Here is a 22383-nt window from a genome sequence, read left to right as displayed (position 1 = left end):
ACGTGTGTGAGATGTGGTTTTGATGTCAGGGTTACAGTTAGGTTAGGGAAAGCAATGAGATGTCCTCACTAACACAGCTAAACGAGAATGTGTGTTTCTCCAGACACCAGCAAACGATGCTTCGCACGACGTGAAACTTCCATGTTAATCCAGACTCATCACGAGAACGTGGTCTGTGGACCATCTCAGAGCTTCCTGGAGTCCACAAACGTTTGCGTGGTGCTTCTTTGCTTTCTCCACCATCCAAAAACCAATAAACTGGTTCCTCCCACTCTGCAGGCCTCTCAGGTCACAGAGCGCTGGATCAGTTAAAGGTCCGCCCTGAGTCTGGGGCCGTCACGATGCTGGGACAGGAAGTGTGGTGACGGCTTCCTGTACCCCTCTGCGTGCACGCAGCAGTGGCTGGGAGAAAGAGGGCGGCCCTGGGTGGTGTTAAGGTTCAAAAATTGAGGAAGGAGAGTACAAACCACCATGGTCCAGAAGCTCTTGGTCAAACAATGATTTTAATGACTACACACGTGTGGGAAGACACTCTGTACGCAGACAGCAAGTGATCTTCGACTTCCTCAAAGCATACACAGATTTTTATAGCATCAGGGTTTGATTTACTGACGCCCCTTCATGCGTCACAGACAGGATATACACATACGTCAATATCAAAACCACAACGACTTTTGACACAATTTAAAAGAACATCGTCTTCCATCTTCATAACAGGTACTTCCTGTCACTGCCGGATGCTCGCTTGTCATCTTGACACCTCAACAGCAGTTCTGCTACAAACTGCTCTTTGCAACATCAGCAAAACATAATTAAACTTTCCCCTATAAATATTTTCTCTAACTGAGTGTGTGTGTGTGTGTGTCTGTGTGCTAACCACAATTGCACCCTGTTTCACCTCGCGACTAGCTCCTGACCTCTAACCAGAGAGACAGAAACCACTCTCGTATATGTAATAATCGAACTGAAACTATAGATATATCATCTACTAAATAAATGTTTTAATCAAGAACCTCTACTAAAGCTTAATACAAGAATATGAACATATAAAAGATATTAAAATGAACTGTTGTGTAAGCATGTATTGCAATTCCTTCTATGTTCTAGTTTTCCCTCAGCATGGATCATCTAGACACTCTCACTAGTGAAGCTTTAGACCATTAATGAACCTGAACATCAACTCAAATAAGCACAAATATGCAATATGTATAAAATAGTTATAACTGCACCTGGAATACAAAGTTAATTTAATACCTGTATGCATAAAACCTTCAGGCCTTCTTAAAGCTATCTGTTACATTGTTAAAGCAATGATCATATTGCAGATTATATTATGCTGGTAATAATGATGATTATTTAACAATAGCAGTAAAATAATTTCCCTGCTCCACAGTGGGTGGCGTGGGCCCAGACTCCCGTCAGTCACAGTGATTGACTTTTCCACTTGAAGCGTCTTTCCTCCCTCTCCTCTGGGAAGCTTCAGCGTCTAACTCGAGCGTTTAAAAAGACAAAGTGTCAAAGCACTAATCGACTTCTGAAAGCGCCGCTCTCACTTTCATTCTGTCGCTCTTCCCAAAATAAAGAGGGAGAGGGGAAGATACAGTTCTTTGGCAGGCGGGTTAATAACTCACTTTGCTGTGGACGCCTTAAATTGGTTTCCATTGACACCTGCTATCTCTGAGCCGATAGCAGGGGGGACCTCATCAAGTGCAGACGCCGATGCCGCCGAGCAATAACGTCCATCCGGCGCTGTGTCAGAGCCGGACTTTTGTTCCGTAGCCGCCACTTGTCAGTGATGCTTCCCGATGATAAATCGTCCATTTCCATTCGTGCTGCTTTAATTGCCTCGCCACGAGGTTGGGCTTATCTCACAGTAGACATTCAAATATTGAAATATTTGTCATTACCGGCCCTTTTTTGTCAGAGGAGGCAGAGAATCCCTGATGAACGTCTGCTGAAGGAGGAAACTCTGAATCAGCAGTTTGTGCTTTAGGTGGGGCTGCCTTCAGCCTCCTGCTGATGTCATCAGCTGCTCTTTATCTCCTCACACCCGCCCATCACCCTTCTGTGACACAAGAGCAGTCCTGTGACTTATACCACAGGTGTGTGTGAATGAGGGGGACACGAGGAGGAGCTGAGGACATGCAGGTGGTCCCAGCAGCAGGGGGTCGATCCTTCCTCTCAATGTTTTGCTGCTATTCTGTGTTTGTAGAGGCTGGAGGTCAGGAGAGGTTTGGCGTGTTATTGGAGGGTGATGATGAAATCAGCAGAGACAGCTGCGGCGGAGGCGTGGACTGAGGCTGAGCACAGGGACGTGATTGGCTGCAGCTTCTATTCTCTCTTTTACTTTTTCCATCGTGATTAAACTGCCGGCTGCTCTGTGCTCCTCAGCCTACACGCTGATGCAGGAGCTCTTCTTCTTCAGCCGCTGTAGTCTGAACTTTATGGGGGGGGCATGAAGCGTCAACAGTCTGGATCACATGAATAAGGTTCCTGACCTGCTGCAGTTTCTCTGACATCCAGCAGGGGCAGCAGTGAGTCAGCCCCCATAGGCCCTGTGTTTCCCTTCATAGCAGGGGCGGGTTTTGATGATCCATTTATCGATTACAATCGATTCTAGCTTGGATAACGTGATATCGATTCATTAAAACCCCCAATCTATTTTTAAATGTAAATTTATTTTTTACTCCAAACGCCAGAATCTCAGGTTAAACCTCACAAATTCCAACAACCACCAAACAGCTGAAACAGTAAATGAGAGCAGGAACACGATTCTGCACAAAGACGTAAACACAAAGCGCCGACCCGCCGACGCATCAGAATCAGCGAGCTGTCGCCCCCGACGGCACGGACACGGTCGGGGCTGAAAGCCGACAGCTCGCTGATTCTGATGTTTCGTTGGATCGGCGCTTTGTGTTTACGTCTTCTTTGTGTTTGATTCTGAAGCTGCAGTTTTGTTGCTCTCCAAACAATATTGACCGAACCAGCAGCAAGAAAAGATCCAAACTACGCTTCAGCATCAGGTCATGTTCAGATGTTGAGTCATGGTTCTCTTCAGTTTTTGATCGACTGCTGAATATTTTCAGGGTCATCTGCTATAAAATCCCAGACCAGGACAACCTTCATGTGTTTCTGTTTCATCCTCAGCTACTTTGACACAAAGGCCTCTGCTGCGACGCTCACACCTGTGATAAAGTCTCACAGTGTCAGCTTTCTTTTTATAGATATAAAATATGGATATGTGCTGATAAGTGATCAGAATTATAATATTTCTGACTGATTCGAATCGATTCGGGACCTTGTGAATCAGAATTGAATCGATTCCAGAAATCAGTGACGACACCCAGCCCTACCTCATGACACCTGATTTTATAACTTACCTGTTAAACTATATTAAGGCTTTAAAGTCTGTAAAGTTTGCATTATTAGGGGCGTGGCCTCTTTGACCCACAGGTGGCTGTAGCTGATAGGCTGATCCGGACTCTCGACATCATGTGACCAATAATACAGGGAGCTATATTATAAGTATCATGTAATAATAGTGTGAGGTGACAGGTGACCCTGCCTTTACCTGTGGAAACAACACACTGAATCAGGTGTGCTTCAGCTGGGCTGTCGGCCGTCCTGCTGCTGATCTTCATGGATCTCAGCTCTTTCATCACATCTGTGTCACTGTTATGGGTTTAACTGATATGTCAAATAGTTTTTGTGTAACTGCTTGTGTGTGTCTGTGGAGCGAGGTGTACATCAGAGTGCTGTGCTTTGTCCTTTCACCTGGGACGAGTCGTGCTCAGGTGATTCAAGCTGTCGCCCGGGGACTAGTTTACTGAACCGTGGCAACGCTTACTTCCTGTTTCCTCCCAAACGCCCCAAAGAGCTCAGCGCTCCGGAGCGTGACAGCGAAGCCGCTCTGATTGCTTTAAACGATGCTTCGTGGTGCTCGCAGCGGTCCGGGCTGGAAGGGCGATAAACGGCGCGCTTCATTAATGGATGAGCTGCGTCTGTCTCCTCGGGACAGGAAATGAACCCGGCCTCGCTGTCAGGCTCCTCTGACTCGTTAAAGCCGGACGCTTTTTGTTCCAGCTCCAAAACTTTTTTCTCTTATTGCAAACAAGCTGCATTTTCCACTGCAGTGGCTGCTGAAGAGCTCCGTCAGCATGTTTGCCTGCTGCGAGGATATCAGTGCTAATACGACTGCTGGCATCTCCTCCTTCCTCACAGAAACACTAATTGGTTTGGCGGCGGCTAATCTAATTGGACACCAAAGGTTAGTTATGTGAATCCACACGAAGCCGAGCCCTCCCCACAGCCGCTCTTATCTGCGGCTCAGGCAGGCTGAGGAGGACGTGCGGGGGGAGGCGGCCAAAGTCCTGCTCTATCGTTACTGGCAGGGCTTCAGGGGGAGGGGCTAACTGCAAAGAGACGCACAGGGAGAAGTTTGTTTCTTCTGATTTTCTTCTTCCTCTTTAAAAAGTGGATCAGTATTCCGGCCTTTTTCCACCGGGACATGTAAACCACGGAGCGCAGGCTCTCTGAGAGGCTGGCAGGGTTCAAGCGAGCACGTGGAGGATCTCTCTGGACTCTTCTCATGTGGGGTTGAAGCATCAGGGAGTTCATTCTGAGTGGACCTGTTACACGTTTCACACGTCCACACGAGTGACACTTGCAGTGGATATAATCTCATAAATAACCTGGATGTGCTCTGGGGGGCGTGTGTTCGGTGTGTGTGAACGCTGTGTTCGAGGTCAGCTGCAGCGTGTGCTGTTTCCACGCGGCGCCAGACAAGACGAAGCGTCTTTCACGGATTTCCTCGACATGTAAATCATTGAGTGTCTGCGAGTTTGCAGTGACGCGGCGACCTCTCTGACCACGGGCAGTGCTTCCATTGACCTCCACGTTTGGCTGATGGCCGGGCAGATGCGGTCTTATCGCCGACCTCCTCGACCTCCATCTTTTCTCCACGCAGCAGCTTATCTCCATGTTGGAGATAAAGACGTGGAGAGGCCAGGCGAGCGCAGCTTATCTGTGCTGTGCGCTCGCCGTCTGCAGACACAGAGCTCCATTCTGTTTGCTTTACTGCACATGTGCACGTATACGCGCATGTGTAGGTGACGCTGCAGCTCACAGGCTGACATCACGTCTTTCGCCGCTCTCAGTCGCTCAGAGAGCAGCTTCTCTGTGCTGGTGACCAGCCGGACGGCGTGCGTCGTGCAGCCGCTCAAGCGAGCTGAGCAGGACTTCCTCATAGTGAAGAAACATTCTTATATGGTCATCTTAAGGAGCGTCTTAAGAGGCAGCCAATCAGAAGAAAGCTGGATTTAAGGAAGGGGGAGGGGCCTTTTTTTAGACTAGGAAGTGACGGGCTGTAAGATAAAGAAGGATTATTGTGAACAGTGAATCATGCAAAGCTGCTGTGAAGGGTCACACGAGAGCGTGTTTCAGGGTCGTCATGGATACACAGACGGCGTTTCTAAAAAAAATAACCAAATGTTTTATTTCATGTTGATACATTCTTGGACGACACCACAGAATAGTTGCATGAGTGGCCAAATGTAAATCTCTCCCACAACATTGGCACATAAGCAGCAAGGGCAACATGAATATACCAAGTACAAACAGTAGAAAACATACATGCTTCCACTTTTTAAAACGTGTTTTTCTTTTTTAAATATATATTCTCCGTGTGTTTCTCCCGCAGGGAATAAGAAACCGAACAAAGCCGCATTCTGCCGAGCGAGAACGTTTCCGAGGAACGGACGATTCGGAGCAGACAGGTGGGATCGACTGTGGCACAGAACTTTTTTTCTGGTTCAACATCAAACATATCAGGCATGCATTGACAACCTCGACATCGACACCTTTAGTTGGTTTTTTTAGTCCATGAAATCAGCAGAGACTCAGCCTGGACCGAAGGAGGCTCCCTCGGGGTAAGGGTCCGCCCCTCACCCCCACCGCCGCCATCAAACACCTACAAACAGTGTGTGGAGAAGAACACGCATGTCGGGGAGGGAATGTTTCATCAGGTGACCACGAACGGCTTTAAAAACACTTAAAAACTGTTTTGGCTCCGTGTCACGGCCAGCTGAACGGTCAGACCTGCTGTGTTTGTCAAAGCCTCTGAAAACGCCGTTTCTCACAACACTGAGGGTTTGCTTCATTCAGCTGATTCTCACCTGGAATAAACCTCGTTAATCTGCTCGTGCGAGTAACCGTCTCCAGGCCGGCGTGACTGAGGTCCAAACAGGAAGCAGAGGGTAAAGCAGGTCTCGGCGCTCCCAGTCGTTCGTTTTAACTTTCAGAGCATCAGATCGTCGACATATAAGCAAAAAAAAATGGAGCACGACTCTCCAAAAGGCTTCAACCTCTTTTACTCTGTTTCACTGTTTGGATTTCATCTGTTTTTTAAACTCTGATTTCCACCGTGAAGATTTTTTAATGAATAGACTGTGATGGGTAAACGCTGTAGTAGCTGGTAAAAGAGGCTGAGGGTGGAGCTGCAGGGGCCAACAGCACGGACGTAAGCTTGTGACCATGCAGCTCAGGTATGATATTTTTTAATCATGTTTATTAAAGAAGTTTATTTCAATGATTGTGTATTTTTGAAACGACCTCTTGTCTTTTTCAGGGGGACAATAAAACCATGTTTGGTCCCTGATTGATGGGAACAGGCCAAGTCCAAGAAAGAGTAAAATAAGTCCTCTTACTCCACCCGCAGGGGTGTGGGTGGAGTAAGAGGACTGGGGTCAGGACGGTGCAGGTACCGCTCCGAGGCTACACAGTGGCTAACTGCCAGCAGACACCCCCAGAGCGGGCACTGTAAAATCCTCTGCTGCCTTCAGCCCTGCAGCTGTTTCCTGCATGCAGCCCAGTGGATTCTGGGATATGTAGTCAGGAGCAAACGAGCCGAGCGAGTCATAAAACTTTGTTTTCAGAGGCTTTTTTTTCTCACGTTTGCAGGATAAAAATCTGAGTCCAGGTGGCAGCGCGAGCGAAGCCCTCCAAATCTCCGAGCGAAGAAGAATATGGCTTCAATAAAACCGAGAAGCAAAGTACATCTGTCGTCGGCATGGCAACCGCAGCCGTCTTACAAACCAACAGAAATCAAACCAACGGAAAGAGGCCGACATATAAGCTATAAAGAACTACACACGCGGACAGGAAGGTGAGAACTTGCAGTTTGGAAGTACATAAAGAGACACGAGGGGGCGGGCTCACACTTCGTTTGACATCACCGGCGGCACGGAGCCCATCGGCGCCGCCCAGTCATCGCCGCCCGATGCATCCGCCGCGTTCGACCTCACAACCACTGGCATCACTTCAACGACAAAACAATTAGATTTTTATTTCTGGAGCTTTTCTCGACCCGGAGGGGTCAGAGTTCAGAGGTCGTCCCACCACGCTCCGCTTTGCACCTGAACGTCTCCGATGGGCGGTGAAGCACATGAGACCAAAAGAAGAGAAAGAAAAAGTCCTGCACGTCGCCGCTTTTCTCCCGTTGCTCGTCCTTCTTGCAGGAGATCAGACATCTCGCTCTGCAGTGACGGAGGAGCGCCGTTAGATCACGAGGTTGTTGTAGCTCACGTACTTCTTCTTAGCTGCTGGACCTGGGGACGGCAGGAGACACAGAGGTCAGATTCGGTCCTCACGGCTGCTTGAAGAGCAGAGGTGAAGGTTAATGATGGAGCAGGGATGAGGTGATGACAGACGTTCGGGTAAGTAAAGCTTGAATTATGAACTCTCAGCAGGGAGGACGGGACGGTGAGAGGTCATAACTCAAAAGCATCTGCAGCAGAGGGAGAAACAAAAGGAGTGTGGGCTTATCTGAGGGTCGACCGATCAGCCGCTGCGGTGGGTCTAACTTTGAGCCACAGGTGGCGCTAAAGAGCTGAAGATGGAAAGATGGCAGCTGATGAAAAGACTGAATCTGTGAGGGATCATTCATCTGCACATGCTCAGTAGAGTCTTCACATCTTGGAAAAATGCTTTTAACCCTTTATTTACCATCTTATAAGCAAATCTTCAAATGACTGCAAAATTCAAACGGTTTTAAATTTAAAGCCAAACTGACGAAAGACGTCTGTCGGGCCTGTAAATACACGCTGGTAAATAAAGAGTTCATGGATGTTTGAAAGGTTTGTGTACTTTTGTGTGTTTTTGTACTTGTACTCAGTGGGAACAGCCTGCCTCGTGTCTCCATGCCGTAGATTTCATGGATTACGCCCCCACAACAGCGCCGTCATTTCAACATGACGTGCCCACAGACCTGGAGAACACCTCCAGCTGCAGGTGTTTCACTAACAGCTCGCTGAGCCGTGAATCAAACGCGGTGGCAGTCCTACGACGAGCTTCAGCCTCTGATGGAGGACGGCAAACATGCTGCTGTACTGTTGGCTGTGTGACGCAAACATTGTTATTAGAGTTCATTGAAATATTCGGCTCCCTGTGTTTTGCACCTGGAATAAACTCAAGGATCAGTCTCTAACATGTTCCTGCCTGTAACACTCGATCGGCTCGCCGCGCTCTCTTCATTAAAGCACTCGCCACGTTGCTCGTTTGTAGCACAAACCTGTAACATCTGTTCCCTGCCGTGGATTTATCTGTGAGTAAATATGGTGCGTTGCTGTGGGTGTGCGGTCCAGCCGAGCTCCTGCAGACACCTGATCCGTGTCGGTGCTGAAGCTCTGCAGAGTTAGCACGCGGCTCCTGAATGACGCAGGAAGCTGAGCGTGACGTGTTCGAGGGGTTCAAGGTGAGCTGTGCAGCTCCACCACCTCCATATCTCCCTGCTGCAGCCCCCCCGCTGGCACTTGACCCTCAGCATTCGTCCGGTGACGAATGGCTGGGAACCAGGAGCCGCCATCAATCGTGGCAGATAAAAGAGAAAACGGCTGCGTTTGCATATTGAGCAGCTCTGACTTTGTGTCTCATTCACATTCAGGAGCAACATCTCCAGCTCGTCTGACAGCGGTGGGCGGAGCCTGATGATCTGAGGCGCGCATGCTTCGATAACCGAATAAATTAACTCAGTCAAAAAAAAGAAGACGTTTCTGTTCATTCTCCCCCCCCCACCCCCCCGTCTGCAGGCAGACTGTTTCTGTGCAACACTCATCATAAACAGTCAGTCTGGCTATAATTAGGCCTAAAATAATGGTTCCAGATTAAATGATAATGAGTCTCCTTTAACGCAGCTGAAAGCGTCTCAGAAAACTCACAGACCCCAGAAATCCGACGTCTGGGAAACACGTTTATTTCTGCTCCGTGCAGAGAGTGAGATTACTCGTTGAGGAGCATCGGTCAGGGAGCTGGTCGCTCTCGGCCTCATCGTTACAGAGGGGAGAAAACGCCAGTCTGTATGACCTTTCACACACGCGTGTATACAAACCTGTGTCACACTTTTACACACAGGCTCAGCTCAATGACAGAATATCAACAGGAATAATTGATGAGCTTCACCTGTGGCTGCTCCCCCTGCTGGAAACACAAGATACTACCGCCGGTCACATGAGGCCCACTAACGAGGATCTGATTACCGTCACGACGCTCAGAAATCCGCCGCGGTCCTGTCATGGATCAGTCGGCCATCTCTGGCCTCGGCGTGCTGCTGCACTGGGCTGTTTTCACAGCTGCTGACTCACAGACCGCGGAAGTGTTGGAAAGTCAAATCGCTCCAAAAATAAACGTTCGTCTCGGCCTCTGCCGGCGGCGTGGAGAGAGAGGCGGCGAGGCCTCGTACCGCAGGATGGAGAGACAGCGAGAAAGTGGTCTTTGTGTTGGAATCAGCTGGAGGAGCGGGGAGGATGGAGACGGAGGTGAGGAGTAGGAGGAGGAAAGAGAGGATTTACAAAGTGAAGGAGGAGGGGAGCGCTGAGACGCTCGAGGCCGAATGAGAGGGGAGCCGGAGTGGCGAGCGTGGGCCGGCCCACAGATGGCTCTGCCCCCCCCCCCGGTGTGCCATAACTAACTACAGTGACTGATGTGCTGTAATTATGACGGGGCCTCGGGCTGCGCCACTGAGGTTTTCCTGCGGGGGTGTCATTATTTATGGTTACAGCCACGGCGCCTCGAGGAGCCTCCCGAGTTTTACTGAGAGCAGCTGAAGCTGATCCAGATTAATCAATCAGACCAGGACCCGGTTTTACCGCCACTGTTTCTCAGATTCTGGCGTCTCCTCTGCGATGTCTGCAGGACGAGGACAGGAGTGATTCTTATTGACAGACCCTGCAGACGGCCGCCGTCACGGCCACTGAGGAACTCTGGACTCTGAAAGCTGATGTTTGCATTTGTACTCTGCCATCATGAAGAGCAGAGAGCTCAGCACGTTACAGAAACGCCACGCCTGCACAGGCGGCGTGCGAGCTGCAGTTACAGCCTCTTGTTCGAGCCGATACGCGTGCGTGGATCACGTTACCACCACGGCTGCTGATTCTGGGACTTGGTGCCCATTTGTGTCTATATTTCTTTAATGCAGCTCCACAAATCAAGCATACGTTTTAAATCCTGACATCTGTGGTGTGGGAGGAGCTACATGCGCGCTTTCCCCTGGTGACACGGTGTATTAAATTAGCTCACTGAGGCAGAGCCGTCTCTGCGTCAGGGGTCCCGGGAGGGGCTTCAGAGGTTCAACAGGAAGATCCTGCACATCAGGAAACAACCAAACTTAGGCTCCTCGATCTGCCCGATCACTCGGTGTGGCGAAAGCCCGGTGGGCTGTGTGAGGGTCCCGGGTGAGGTGGCGGACACAGTGGTCTCACGGGGGCTCTGGGAGCTCTGGATTGGCCATGACTGGGACACTCTCTGAGCACGTGCAGAGCCCAAAGCTGGATGAAGACCTGCTGCGTCGGCTGGATGTTTCACAGCAGGTTCAACAGCTGCACACTTTACATCCTGATGGACTCAGGAGCGGCGCAGGAACCCCGGAGGTCACTGGGGGTCGGACGTGCAGTTAAAGCACCGGAGGACGGCCTTAAATCTGCCGCTCGGAGCGCCACGCTACAACCTCCTCGTGTAAAAGTTAAAGTCGGTTGAAAGAGGGCGGTAAAGAGCCGAGGACGTCACTTTTACATCCCCTCCCCACTCGGGTCTCTCTCCTCCTCCTCAGACCTCCAGGAGAAAATGGATCAAGGTCGGGACAGCAAAGCAGAAGCAGAAGATTAATTTGCTCTTACCTCTGATAAATTATGAAATTAGCCTGTGAGGGGGAGAAAAACATGATTTGGTGAGTGGTCCCAGAGGGAACCCCACTGTGAGCTGGTAATTTGATCACACAGACATGTAATTTCAACTATTCAACTATTTCTGAGAAGCTGCGAGCCGAAGCTTTCCGCTGACTCTGCTATTACTGCGGCGTTTCTCAGCGGCGTCAGGAGCGCATCCTCGTCCTGCACCTGCTCGTTCCCACCTCGCGTTCCTTTAGTGTCACTCAGAGCAGCTGTGATCGAGTTCAGGAGCGTCTCCGAGGACATTTAGGTGTCTCCAGAATGGCTGACTTCCTGTTAGGACTCGTGTAGCTGCAGCCTGTGAGCTCACGCTGAAGCATTAATGACCTCGAGCTCAGTTTGGTCTGCTGTCAGCCGCCTCTTCCTGTCATGTGATGGTGATTGGCTCCGCCCACAGGGAACCTCCGGTCCTTTGTCAGGCTGCGCCTGCGGGTGATGAAACCTGTGACGAGGTGACATCAGCTCGCCACGAAAGCAGGAAAAATGTTGTAAACGCCGTTTCTGGCTCAGATGGATTTCTGCTCCATGCACTGGAGGACAGAGCAGAACAGGCCCCCGCAGCCCCGTTCACTCCAACATCATCAGTCTGAATGATGTCACTGATGATGTCACGGAGACGTTTCTTGGTTTGATATGTTCAGCTGATTTGTTCTGAGAGGAGAACGATCAGAGCGACGGTCCATCGTCGACACGTCTGAGTGTGAACCCATACCGGCGAGTTTACTGTTTGAAAACGATTCGTCACTTTGATGAAGGAATGACTGATAAACCTGTTGTTTCAGCGTCTCTGTGGAACTAAAGGAAGTTACATGTGGCCCAAAGTTAGTGAGCAGCAGCCCTCCCAGAAAAGACGCCTAGGCCTGGTGGCGAGGTGGCCGGGGTGGCTGCGGGGCTCACGGAGCTCCACCCTGGGAGCGGTGTTACCTCACGATGGTAAAGGTTAAATATCTCCTCTTATCTCACACTCTGCTGGAGCAGCTTTGCATGAGTCACAGTTCAAAAAGCCCCGGACTTTGGTGCAGCTCGCTAGTTCATCCTCTGTCTCTTTAAGGCCCACCTTCTTCTGATTGGCCAGCGTTAGGAAGCCTGCTGAGGGGCAGCGCACAGCGTGAGCCGTACTGCGTGTGCTTCTGTTTCAGATGGATTATTCTTACAGACATTTAGCTCATTGATTAAAACTGTGGGCGTGTTCAGTTAATGACAGGAATCAGCAGAGTCGTCCTCTTCAGCCTTTACATTAAATCCATGTCTCAGATTTCTCAGTATTAACTGGAGCTCATTCAAACACAGACTCCCTGCTTTCTGTGAGATCAGCTGCTAATCCGCCCCACAGATCCTGAAAATCTGACTTTTCATGTATTTCAGAAGTTTGGAGAGACGCTAACGAGGACAACGAGGCCGATAATGTATCCTAACGAGCCAATCATCACGCAGGTTTAGACCCACGCTGGTGTTCAGCATATAAACGTTAGTTCTTGGAGACAGGGCTGCAAAAATAAAAGCCGGTTTGTATTCAGAGACGTGATTAGCACATGCACTCATGCATTTGTAAAGGAACAGTTCAACATTTAATAAAACCCTCCTCTCCTTCCTGCTGCTTCCTGCTAAACGTAGCTTAGCAGCCGATGATCACATGCATCAGACTTTATTTTCATCGCTTCATTCATTCAGCCTGAAGCACAGAAACTGAGTGTCTGCCTGAAAGCAGCGATCAGGACGTCCAAACACACGCCGGCTCCACAGACTCGTCACAGGCAGATTTAAACATCGTGTTCAGGGTCAACGTTTCACCTCCGGGAACAACAGGGAACAAGTCTGTGACATCTTCAGTTTTATGCTCAAATTTCAAAGAAACGTTTTAGCCGCAGAATTTTATTTATGATCTGAACGAAACACCTGAGGTTTGGATTTATTCCAGATCATTCGAAGTACCAAAAAAATGAATCTGATAAAATGGTTAAACTCACAGAAAGCGCTCTCTTTTCTGTGAGAGAAACAGAACCTTTGAGACGTCACTCGAGGTGTTAGGATGAGCTCTTCTAACTGTGCGGTGTCAGGTACTTACTGCTGGGGTCGACGTTCTCGCACAGCTCCGTCTTGGCCTCTCCGTTGGGCCGGTCACTGGCCTTGTGCGACAGCCGGGACGACATGGTGGCGGCCGTGACGACGGCCTTGAAGGATCGTTTCCTCTTCTGCACGTTGAGCTCCGGGTGGAAGATGATGACGTAGACTTTGGGCATGTAGAGCATGCCGAGGGCCACGGACGCGCTGAGATTCATGGAGATGGTCAGCGTGGTGGTCTGGATGTACAGCTGGTGGGAGAGAGAGGGGAGAACGGGGTTAGTTAATGGTTTCATCTCAGAGGTGTTTTGTTCCAGTAACGCTGTGAGGAACCTTGGAGTCATGTTTGACCAGGACATGTCCTTCAACGCACATATTAAACAAATATGTCAGACTGCTTTCTTCCATGTGTGCAACATCTCTAAAGTTAGAAATATCCTGTCTCAGAGTGACGCTGAAAAACTAGTTCATGCATTTATTACTTCCAGGCTGGACGACTGTAATTCATTATTATCAGGAAGTCCTAAAAACTCCCTGAAAAGCCTTCAGCTGATCCAAAATGCTGCAGCAAGAGTCCTGACAGGGACTAGAAAGAGAGCATATTTCTCCTGTTTTGGCTTCCTGGTAAATCCAGAATTCAAAATCCTGCTCCTCACATACAAGGTCTTAAATAATCAGGCCCCATCTTATCTTAATGACCTTGTAGTACCATATCACCCTATTAGAGCACTTCGCTCTCGCTCTGCAGGCCTACTTGTTGTTCCTAGAGTATTTAAAAGTAGAATGGGAGGGAGAGCCTTCAGTTTTCAGGCCCCTCTTCTGTGGAACCAGCTTCCAGTTTGGATTCAGGAGACAGACACTATCTCTACTTTCAAGATCAGGCTTCAAACTTTCCTTTTTGCTAAAGCATATAGTTAGGGCTGGACCAGGTGACCCTGAATCCTCCCTTAGTTATGCTGCAATAGACGTAGGCTGCCGGGGGATTCCCATAATGCATTGGGTGTTTCTTCCTCACTATGTGTTAACAGACCTCTCTGCACTGAATCATACTATCAATCTCTGTCTCTCTTAACAGCCTGACTCCTGAACGAGCAGAGGTTCATCCATCTCCACTGCTGCTGACCTCTGACCTTTAACCCTTTAGAGCTGTGTAGTAGGTACCGTCCTGGTGACGGCTGTATTTCAGTCACGCCGCTCGCTCGTGTCAGCGGCGGTAAAGAGACTCGGGAAGCTCGCCTCACTCAGAAGCAAACTCTCGACACTTTTTATGAGCCGGTGAAGGATTGTGTTTTATTACCCGCCGTGTTCTCGACCCTCGCCTGCAGCAGAGAGCGGCAGCCGGCCGAGCCACGCCATTAATGTTTTATGCAGTGTGTATATTGCCCCTGTGTCCGAAGCCGTGGCCCCGTGATCCCAATAGAGGGCCGATACGGGCCCGGGAAGAATGCATAAAGAGGCACGGCTGTGCTGTAATGGGCTTCCCAGAGTGGCTTTCACTGAGTTCAGCCCACTGTCTTTATGTGTTATGGCCCTGCTGTCACAGTCTGAGCGACGCCATTAACGGGGAGAAGTCACAGCAGGCGGGGTGGGGCTGAGAGTTAGGGGAGCAGCGGGGAGAATATTCAGACCCGCAGAAAGGCTGCTCGCTTCCTGCGTCACGTCAGCAAGAAACTACGCCGTGCTCTGAAGGAACACAAGGCCCTGCACCACCACCTGACGCAGGTTTAATGAGCCCGCGGCGTTTACCTGCACGACAGTCTGCACGCACGTCTTCTTCTACAAAGCTGTGGCAGCAGACACACCTGCACGTGTCCAGCTCATCTACAGTATCTTCATCCCTGCAGTCCCCACCTGCAGCTCGTGTGCACAGGTGAGGGTTCCTGCCGTCTGTCAGCGCCTCGCGTGCAAAAGACACCCTGACATACACGAGCTCCTCCCTGATGACCACGGTCTCGGGGTCGGAGACCTCCGCAGGTGCGAGCTGGACACACAGGTGTGTTTGCTTCGTTACAAAGAGGTGACGGACGTCAGAAACGGGCAGCGAGAGCAGCGTCTGTCTGCTCCAAGCAGACGAAGGCAAACATCGGCGAGGAGGCGGAGTCAGTGGTTTGTTTAAAGCCTGTGTGAGCTGCTGGCCCTCAGCTGTGACGGTCCACTCTGAGCTCTGGAGGGACACCTGCTGCTCTCTGACAGGTGTGCGCACGATCGTGCAGTCAGGTCTGTGCGAGGCTGATGTGAATCAGTGATAAGATGACACGACTGATAGAGCCCAAACGGCAGCGCTCTTATCAGCTCACCTGCTTTAATGTCCATCTGTGAGGAGGCGGAGCTTGAGCTGAGTGATCAGCAGGTCTCTGTGGATGCAGACTGAAGTGAGCCCTCCAGACGTCATCGCTCATATACAGTCTGTGGTTGTAGCTGTAGGTGGCGCTGCTCTGTTGCAGCTGTTTGGCTCTTTGTCTGTACACATCTGTCTGAGTGCTGCACATCTGGCAGCTTTTCAGCCGAGCTGGAGTGACCCTCCTCCTGAGCAGACAGCCTCAGAGCCTCTTCCAGCTTCACGTTGTGTTTCTATAATTCTGCTTCACTTCTCTTGCCTCCTATTTCCTTTGCACTTCTTCCCTTTCTGTCGCAGTCTTCATCCTTCCTCGCCTCCTTGCTTCCCTGTGACTCGTGGCGTCCCTGTGCTGTTTTCCTGACACGATGAAGGTCGTTTTCTTTCTTCGGCGTGTTTCAGCTGAAATGCTTGCTGCGTCCTTACGATGTTCTCACATGACTCCTGTTACTGCCGTCTTCTCGCCGTCACGTGGGGCCAAGCGCTCGGCTGCTCCTGCGGCTCTGATTGGACAATTGGTAGTAAACAACGAGTCTGGCCCAGCATGCTGCAGACAGACTCCTCCCCCCTCATTTAAAGCCCTCCCCCCAATGAAAACGTGCTCCTCTTCTCTGAAACCACATCAAAGATGGCCGTCTCACTGAGGCGGCGTCAGGCAGCCTGCCGTTTCTGTGTGAGGCACAAAGGTGGAGGTCGACTCCATCAGGTGCAAACGCTGAAACAGACTCCAACTTATCTACGTCAGGCCCAGCTGCGGTCCGGTCGGCGCCTGGCGAAATCATCCGCACACTTCTGTGTTTTATGGTTCACAGGGAAACGTTTCTCGTCTCGGCGCCACGTCCGTGTCACCGTGTGGCGTCCTGGGAGGCGTTTCGATAAAGTTTTGACACGCTGTTGGTTTGCTGATGTCCTCTGCTGCTGTAGCGCGGCGCTCTGTGAGGCTCTTCATTTCCATTTGTGGCGGATTCATTGTTGGATTGCTTCTCATTTTATTGACTCGCTCTCAGCGCACAGACTGGTTCATTTATCCAAATAATTGGACGCTCGTGACGCTCTTTGAACCTCTGACCTGCCCGAGAGGCCGTACGCATAAAGTTTGATGAAGTGAAAAATTAAAACTGTGTGTAAACACAAAGTGCAGACGGAGGCTCTTCATCATGTCCATAAAAGCTGCTCTTTAATAAACCTTCATCACTGAGGTCTCACCCGTCGTTTCCACCATCTGTGGCGGTGAAGCGACGCTCACTCAGCTCAGCGTGTCAGAGCGCGCAGGCGCGTGGAGGAAAACCATCGACGGCAGGAACAGCGAGTTCAGAGTTCACGAAGAGATCAGAGCACCAGGTAGAAACCGCAGAGCCGAGACCCGGACAGGTGCGTGCACCTGAGTGTCCCTCAGAGCCGAACAATACGAGCGAGGAGGATTCAGGAAACCTCTCAAAGCAGGACAGGAAGTGAAACTTTGACCTTGGAAAGACGTCACCTCAGACGTGAAGCTGGACGTCTTCGTGGCTGCGGTCGTCGTAGTGTGTCAGAAGTTACGGTCTGAGCTTCACAGCATCAGGAAGCTGCTGCTGATACTTCTTCAGGACTTTGTTCAAAGTTTAAGGGAAACTTTGCCAAAACTTTTATTTGCAGGAAGCTTTCGGTCTGAGTGACGTCCACAGATGTTTCCTGTATGGACCGGCGCACTCGCAGACACGGCTGCGCCACATTGCAAAAACCCACGAAGTTCGAAGCGACACCAAATCACGGACGGTGTCGGCAGCGAGCATAAAGTAGGGGCGATGCTCGGAGCTCAAACCTCAGACTGATGTTTGTCCTGCACTGGAGGCGTTTCACCTTCTGAGGTCTTCTTCACGGACATTCGGTGGCGTTAGGTGGAGGAAACAGTCGCAGCCTCGTCGTAGACCCTGCTGCACTCTTACTATGTGAAGTCAGGTTTCGCTTTGCGTCACCTGTGTGAAAACACGTCATTCGCCAACAATTCGCCTGATTCGCCCTTTGCTTCCCGGCTCTGTGTCAAAGTCAGGCTGAACCAACTCAGTGAAGCTGAGTTCCAACTGCCTTCAAAGGGCATAAATAAGCTCCTCCCCCATATCTGATTGGTGGCGATGTCGGATGTACGTGGTGTTTAAGGCTCAGTTTTTAGCAGAGTTAAATATTTGCAGGTTCACCTAAACTGACATCAGTCTGCTGCAAACGCACCATGTGGATCAGGAGTGGTCATGTGACGAGGTCTGCAGCTAGTCACATGACCCTGTCCTGATACCATACTAAGTGATACCATACTATACAACCCTGAGACCTCCATGTGTATACACCTGTATTACCCTGGGACCAGCTGTCACGCTGTGCAGGGGGTCGAGGAGGCTCTGATGGACCTTTTCGACTGATGACCCCGGGGAGCGCACTGATGGTCTGCTCAACAAATCACATTAAATCCTGTCAGATAACGTATGTCCTGACATCAGGAAACAGAGAGGAAGAGAAAGTGTTCGGAGCGAGCGGAGGAGAGAAATCAGGGAGGGGAGTCTGCAGGAGCGTCAGAGCCATCTCGGGTTATAAGCTGCCCCATCTCCACACCCACCTTCTCCCTCCACCATGACCTCCAACACGTAGCCGCTATTATCAGCTCCAGGCTCCTTAAATCCTGTGCAGGAAACACAGCCCAAGGACCTGAACAGCTACAGGCTGGATGGAGGCTCTGACCCTGGCTTGCTTGTCTTCGAGCTCATCGTTAGACAAACTGTGTCCGTCTATCAGCCTAGCATTGGCCTATCTGCTTAGACACCATATTTCTACGATTTTCAGGGCCAATATCCTCAGTTTGATCTGAATCAAGAAGCAGAAAGTTTGCGGCCATCCAGGTCTTTATGTCTTTATTCCTGCAGTTTAACTCATTGATCAGTACCTGTGGATGGAGTAAAATCAGCACAGCAACAGAAACATATGCAGAGTTTATTTCCTTTAAGTGAAAAACGATGAATCGACCAATCAGTGCAGCCCAACTGAACACGGCGGTGAGGAGAGGAGGACGATGTCCTGTGTGCTGACAGGTGAGGAGAGGAGGTGGAAACAAACATCAGTGCCATAAAATCCCTGCTGCATGAAGCAAAGACATTAGCATTGCAAATACCCGCCTCCTCCTGCTGGCGGCTCCTTCCTGTCTACACGTAGAAAACATCTAATTCAGCTGGACAGCGGCAGTCTGAGTCCCCGTGATGGCGGCGTAGTGACCTTGGCGTGTGCGTGAGAGGAGAAAGGGCCTCGTCTGATTTATTCATGAGGTGCTGACATGTGGCAGCAGATCCGGTGACGCTGAAACGCTGTTCGGGGCGTCGCGCATACGAGCGCTCCATCAACAGCGGGTTCTTGCACACGTGTGGTCGTCTCTTTAAGCTGATGTCATTCATCTTTCTTTGAGGTCACGCTGAAGTTCCCGCCCTTTCGGCGCTCTCGGAGCAGACTTAGAGTCTCCGTGAGTTCGAGCGCTGATCTGAGCAGCGTTTCCGATCTCTCGTTGTCGCCTTTGTCTTTCTGATCACCTCACCGGAGTCTGAGTCTCCGTGTTCGCTGTTTTGTAATGTGTTTTTCTCTGTGAGGTCGCGTAGCGTCTGCGGGCTTTTGGATCAGTGTTTCAAAGGATTTCTGTCCTGTAGGCGGCGGGCCGGACCGTCCTTCAGGAGGGTTCTTTGCTCTGATCTCATTTCCAGCTCGCCCATCTCTTCACTGAGGCTCTGAGCTTCAAGTGTATCCTCTCATTGATAAATCCTGAATGAGCCATTCACATCAGAGAAAACACACAATGTACCTGCGCTACAGTCAGAGGCATCAAATCCCTCTTCAGGCTCCAGCAAACAGCTCTTATCATCATGAGAACAGGACGCTGCTGAGCACACGCAGCCTGATCCTGCTGCCTTCAGCATGAAGCCTGCTCTGCAGAACAGGACGGCACGATTCAGCCTCCTCAAGACGTAACAGGAAACACGAGATGGAAGCTCGTGGTGCACGGCGACCTTCAGCCTCCTGATGTAATGCCGGGGGGTGCCGGTTAGAGCAGGACCCAAGAGCAGACACAGGCGAGGAGACGTGACTTTACCAAAAAGCGAGATTTTATTCTGGCTGATGACAGAAGGCAAAGCAACTAAAGTGGAAACCGACTATCCTGTGATACTGAACACTATACGAGAGTATGAAACCGTGATGAAGCTCTGACACTTTAACAACCACGTCTATGACTGTGACGACTATGACGAGACGTAACTGGGAGGGTTACACAGACGACGCGACACACACCGAATGAAACACAGACACTAAATACAAGGAACACCGGACTCTTTCAAAGTAAAACAGGAAACATGGAGACACAGACATGACGCAAACTTGACAACAAGAACCACACAGACATGAAACATGACAGGTAGACACACAGGGAGGCTTAGTACAGGGGAAGATGACCCAGGAACTAAACAGCAACCTGGAAATTAACTAGATGAGCTGAACTGAAACTAGCAGAGCAGGAACCTTCACCTGACAGGGACACGAGGCAGCACGGACCCTGAGAGCAGATCTTTAAATATTATCCAGGTCAGTCAGCAGGATCATCCACCACAGGAGGAAACCTGTTTCTTCAATGGCTGGAAAATCATCCCAGAATCAGGAACACTGCCCTGAGACTGCTCCCAAACAAAACACTCGCACATGAACACGCCACATCGCCCTCTGACAGCAGGGCGGCCATCTTTACTGCATCCACAGACTGCTCTCCTGTTTTCCAGCTAACAGGGCGGGGGTGTAATCAGAAGCTGATTGGCTCCGCCCTGAGAGTAAATACAGCGACGTCTGCACTGCAGGTTTAAAGGCTTTAGGACCTCGACAGAGAGCGAACGCACACATGTAGGCGACGAGTGCAGGACGCCACAGGAAACTCTGTTTTCAGCTCTGCTCCACCCTCACCGCTGTGATAGAACCAAAGGATTCATCATCTTCAGATTTGTTCCTTAATAAATGTAACACAAGCATCTTAATAACACAGTTACTGTAAATGATTAAATACTCCGGAAAGACAGCGGAAATACTCTGGAATACTCTGGAATACTGTGGGAATACTGTGGGAATACTGGGAATACTGTGGGAATACTGGGAATACTGTGGGAATACTGTGGGAATACTGTGGGGATACTGGGAATACTGTGGGAATACTGGGAATACTGTGGGAATACTGTTGGAATACTGTGGGAATACTCTGGAATACTGTGGGAATACTGTGGGAATACTGGGAATACTGTGGGAATACTCTGGAATACTGTGGGAATACTGGGAATACTGTGGGAATACTGTGGGAATACTGGGAATACTGTGGGAATACTCTGGAATACTGTGGGAATACTGGGAATACTCTGGAATACTGTGGGAATACTGGGAATACTCTGGAATACTGTGGGAATACTGTGGGAATACTCTGGAATACTGTGGGAATACTGTGGGAATACTGTGGGAATACTGCGGCTCTGACACGGAGCTGCACAGATAAAAGAAACGAGCTGAGCAGACTAAAAGCTTCTTCGCTGTGCAAAGGACGAATGAGACTGCAGCAGAGGTGTGACATCACAGACAGGTGTGATGTCACAGGCCGCTAGCTTACTGCAGGCCAACGGAAGCTCGGCAAGCTTTCCTGCTCTGCGATTGGCTGCTGTTACAGAGATAGCGGGAAACAAAGATCCCGCCCACCTGGCACTGAAGTGTCTGAGTGAGTCTTGCCTCACTGGTTTAAACCCAACAAATACAACCTGTGCTGTGTGTGTGTGTGTGTGTCTGTGTGTAGGAGGATAAGAACATGAAGAAGAAAACACAAACGCAAAAAACTAATTCCTCCTACACTGTAACAGACACTAATGAAACCACATTTTGCGCGCACGCACACACACACACACACACACACACACACACACACACACACACACACACACACCCCTTCGTTACATCACTCCATGCTGTCCCCTTTCCTTCCTTCATCCTTTACTTGCTGCTGCCTGAATCTGTATTTGCATGTTGAAATTGGGGGTGTGTGTGTGTGTGTGTGTCTGTGTGTGTCTGTGTGTGTCTGTGTGTGTGTGTGTCTGTGTGTGTGTGTGTGTGTGTCTGTGTGTGTGTGTGTGTGTGACAGAGAGAGTTTCTCCTTCTCATCTGTATTCTGCTCGGAGCAGGCAGGTAATAATAAGCAGCAAAGGCCAGTATGTTACTGCTGCTCTCAGGTGATGTCAAACCTCTGCATACGCACACACACACACACACACTCTCAGACACACACACACACACTCTCAGACACACACACACACACACACACACACACTCTCAGACACACACACACACACACACACACACACACACACACACACACACACACCTGTTTGTACTCATGTATCTGTGAGGACTCTGCTCCTGTGTTTCTGACGTTTTGACTCTTTAAAGCAGGGGTGTCAAACTCAGATACACAGTGGGCCAAAATTCAAAACTGGAACAAAGTCGCGGGCTAACGTTAATATTTATTGAAATATATTTATTCCTCCAGATATAAGAATGAATCTTTTCTTATGGACACGTTTTGCTGAAAAACTGAATATGGAACAAGCAAAGCTTAATACTAAACAATATATATATTAGCTGTATAATAGTAGGCCAGCTCTAATAGTAATTTGGTATGGCTTCGCGGGCCAAATGTAATTAAGGCTGCGGGCCAAATTTGGCCCACGGGCCAGAGTTTGACACCTA

General features: G+C 49.9%; 1 protein-coding gene across 2 annotated transcripts in view; it reads right to left on the bottom strand.

Moving 5' to 3' along the window:
- Positions 1-5367: 5367 nt before the first annotated feature.
- The window catches only part of grm7 (glutamate metabotropic receptor 7), a 156261-nt gene continuing 139245 nt past the window's right edge, over positions 5368-22383 (bottom strand). Inside the window, exons 9-11 of one of the 2 annotated variants that reach the window (XM_086293761.1) lie at positions 13282-13528; positions 11166-11188; positions 5368-7604 (exon numbers count right to left, since the gene is read on the bottom strand). In XM_086293761.1, the coding sequence (XP_086149887.1) occupies positions 11184-11188; positions 13282-13528 (252 nt within the window). In that variant the 3' untranslated portion in view covers positions 5368-7604; positions 11166-11183. The remainder of the gene's footprint in view (positions 7605-11165; positions 11189-13281; positions 13529-22383) is intronic. The other variant, XM_086293760.1, reaches the window with a different exon arrangement.

This window comes from Aulonocara sp. 'chitande type north' Nkhata Bay, linkage group LG5 (assembly GCF_057382095.1).
Source record: "Aulonocara sp. 'chitande type north' Nkhata Bay isolate Kocher_YH1m ecotype deep benthic linkage group LG5, A_spYH_male_GT1.1, whole genome shotgun sequence".
NCBI classification, from domain to species: domain Eukaryota; kingdom Metazoa; phylum Chordata; class Actinopteri; order Cichliformes; family Cichlidae; genus Aulonocara; species Aulonocara sp. 'chitande type north' Nkhata Bay.
This window is presented reverse-complemented; position numbering and strand designations above follow the sequence as displayed.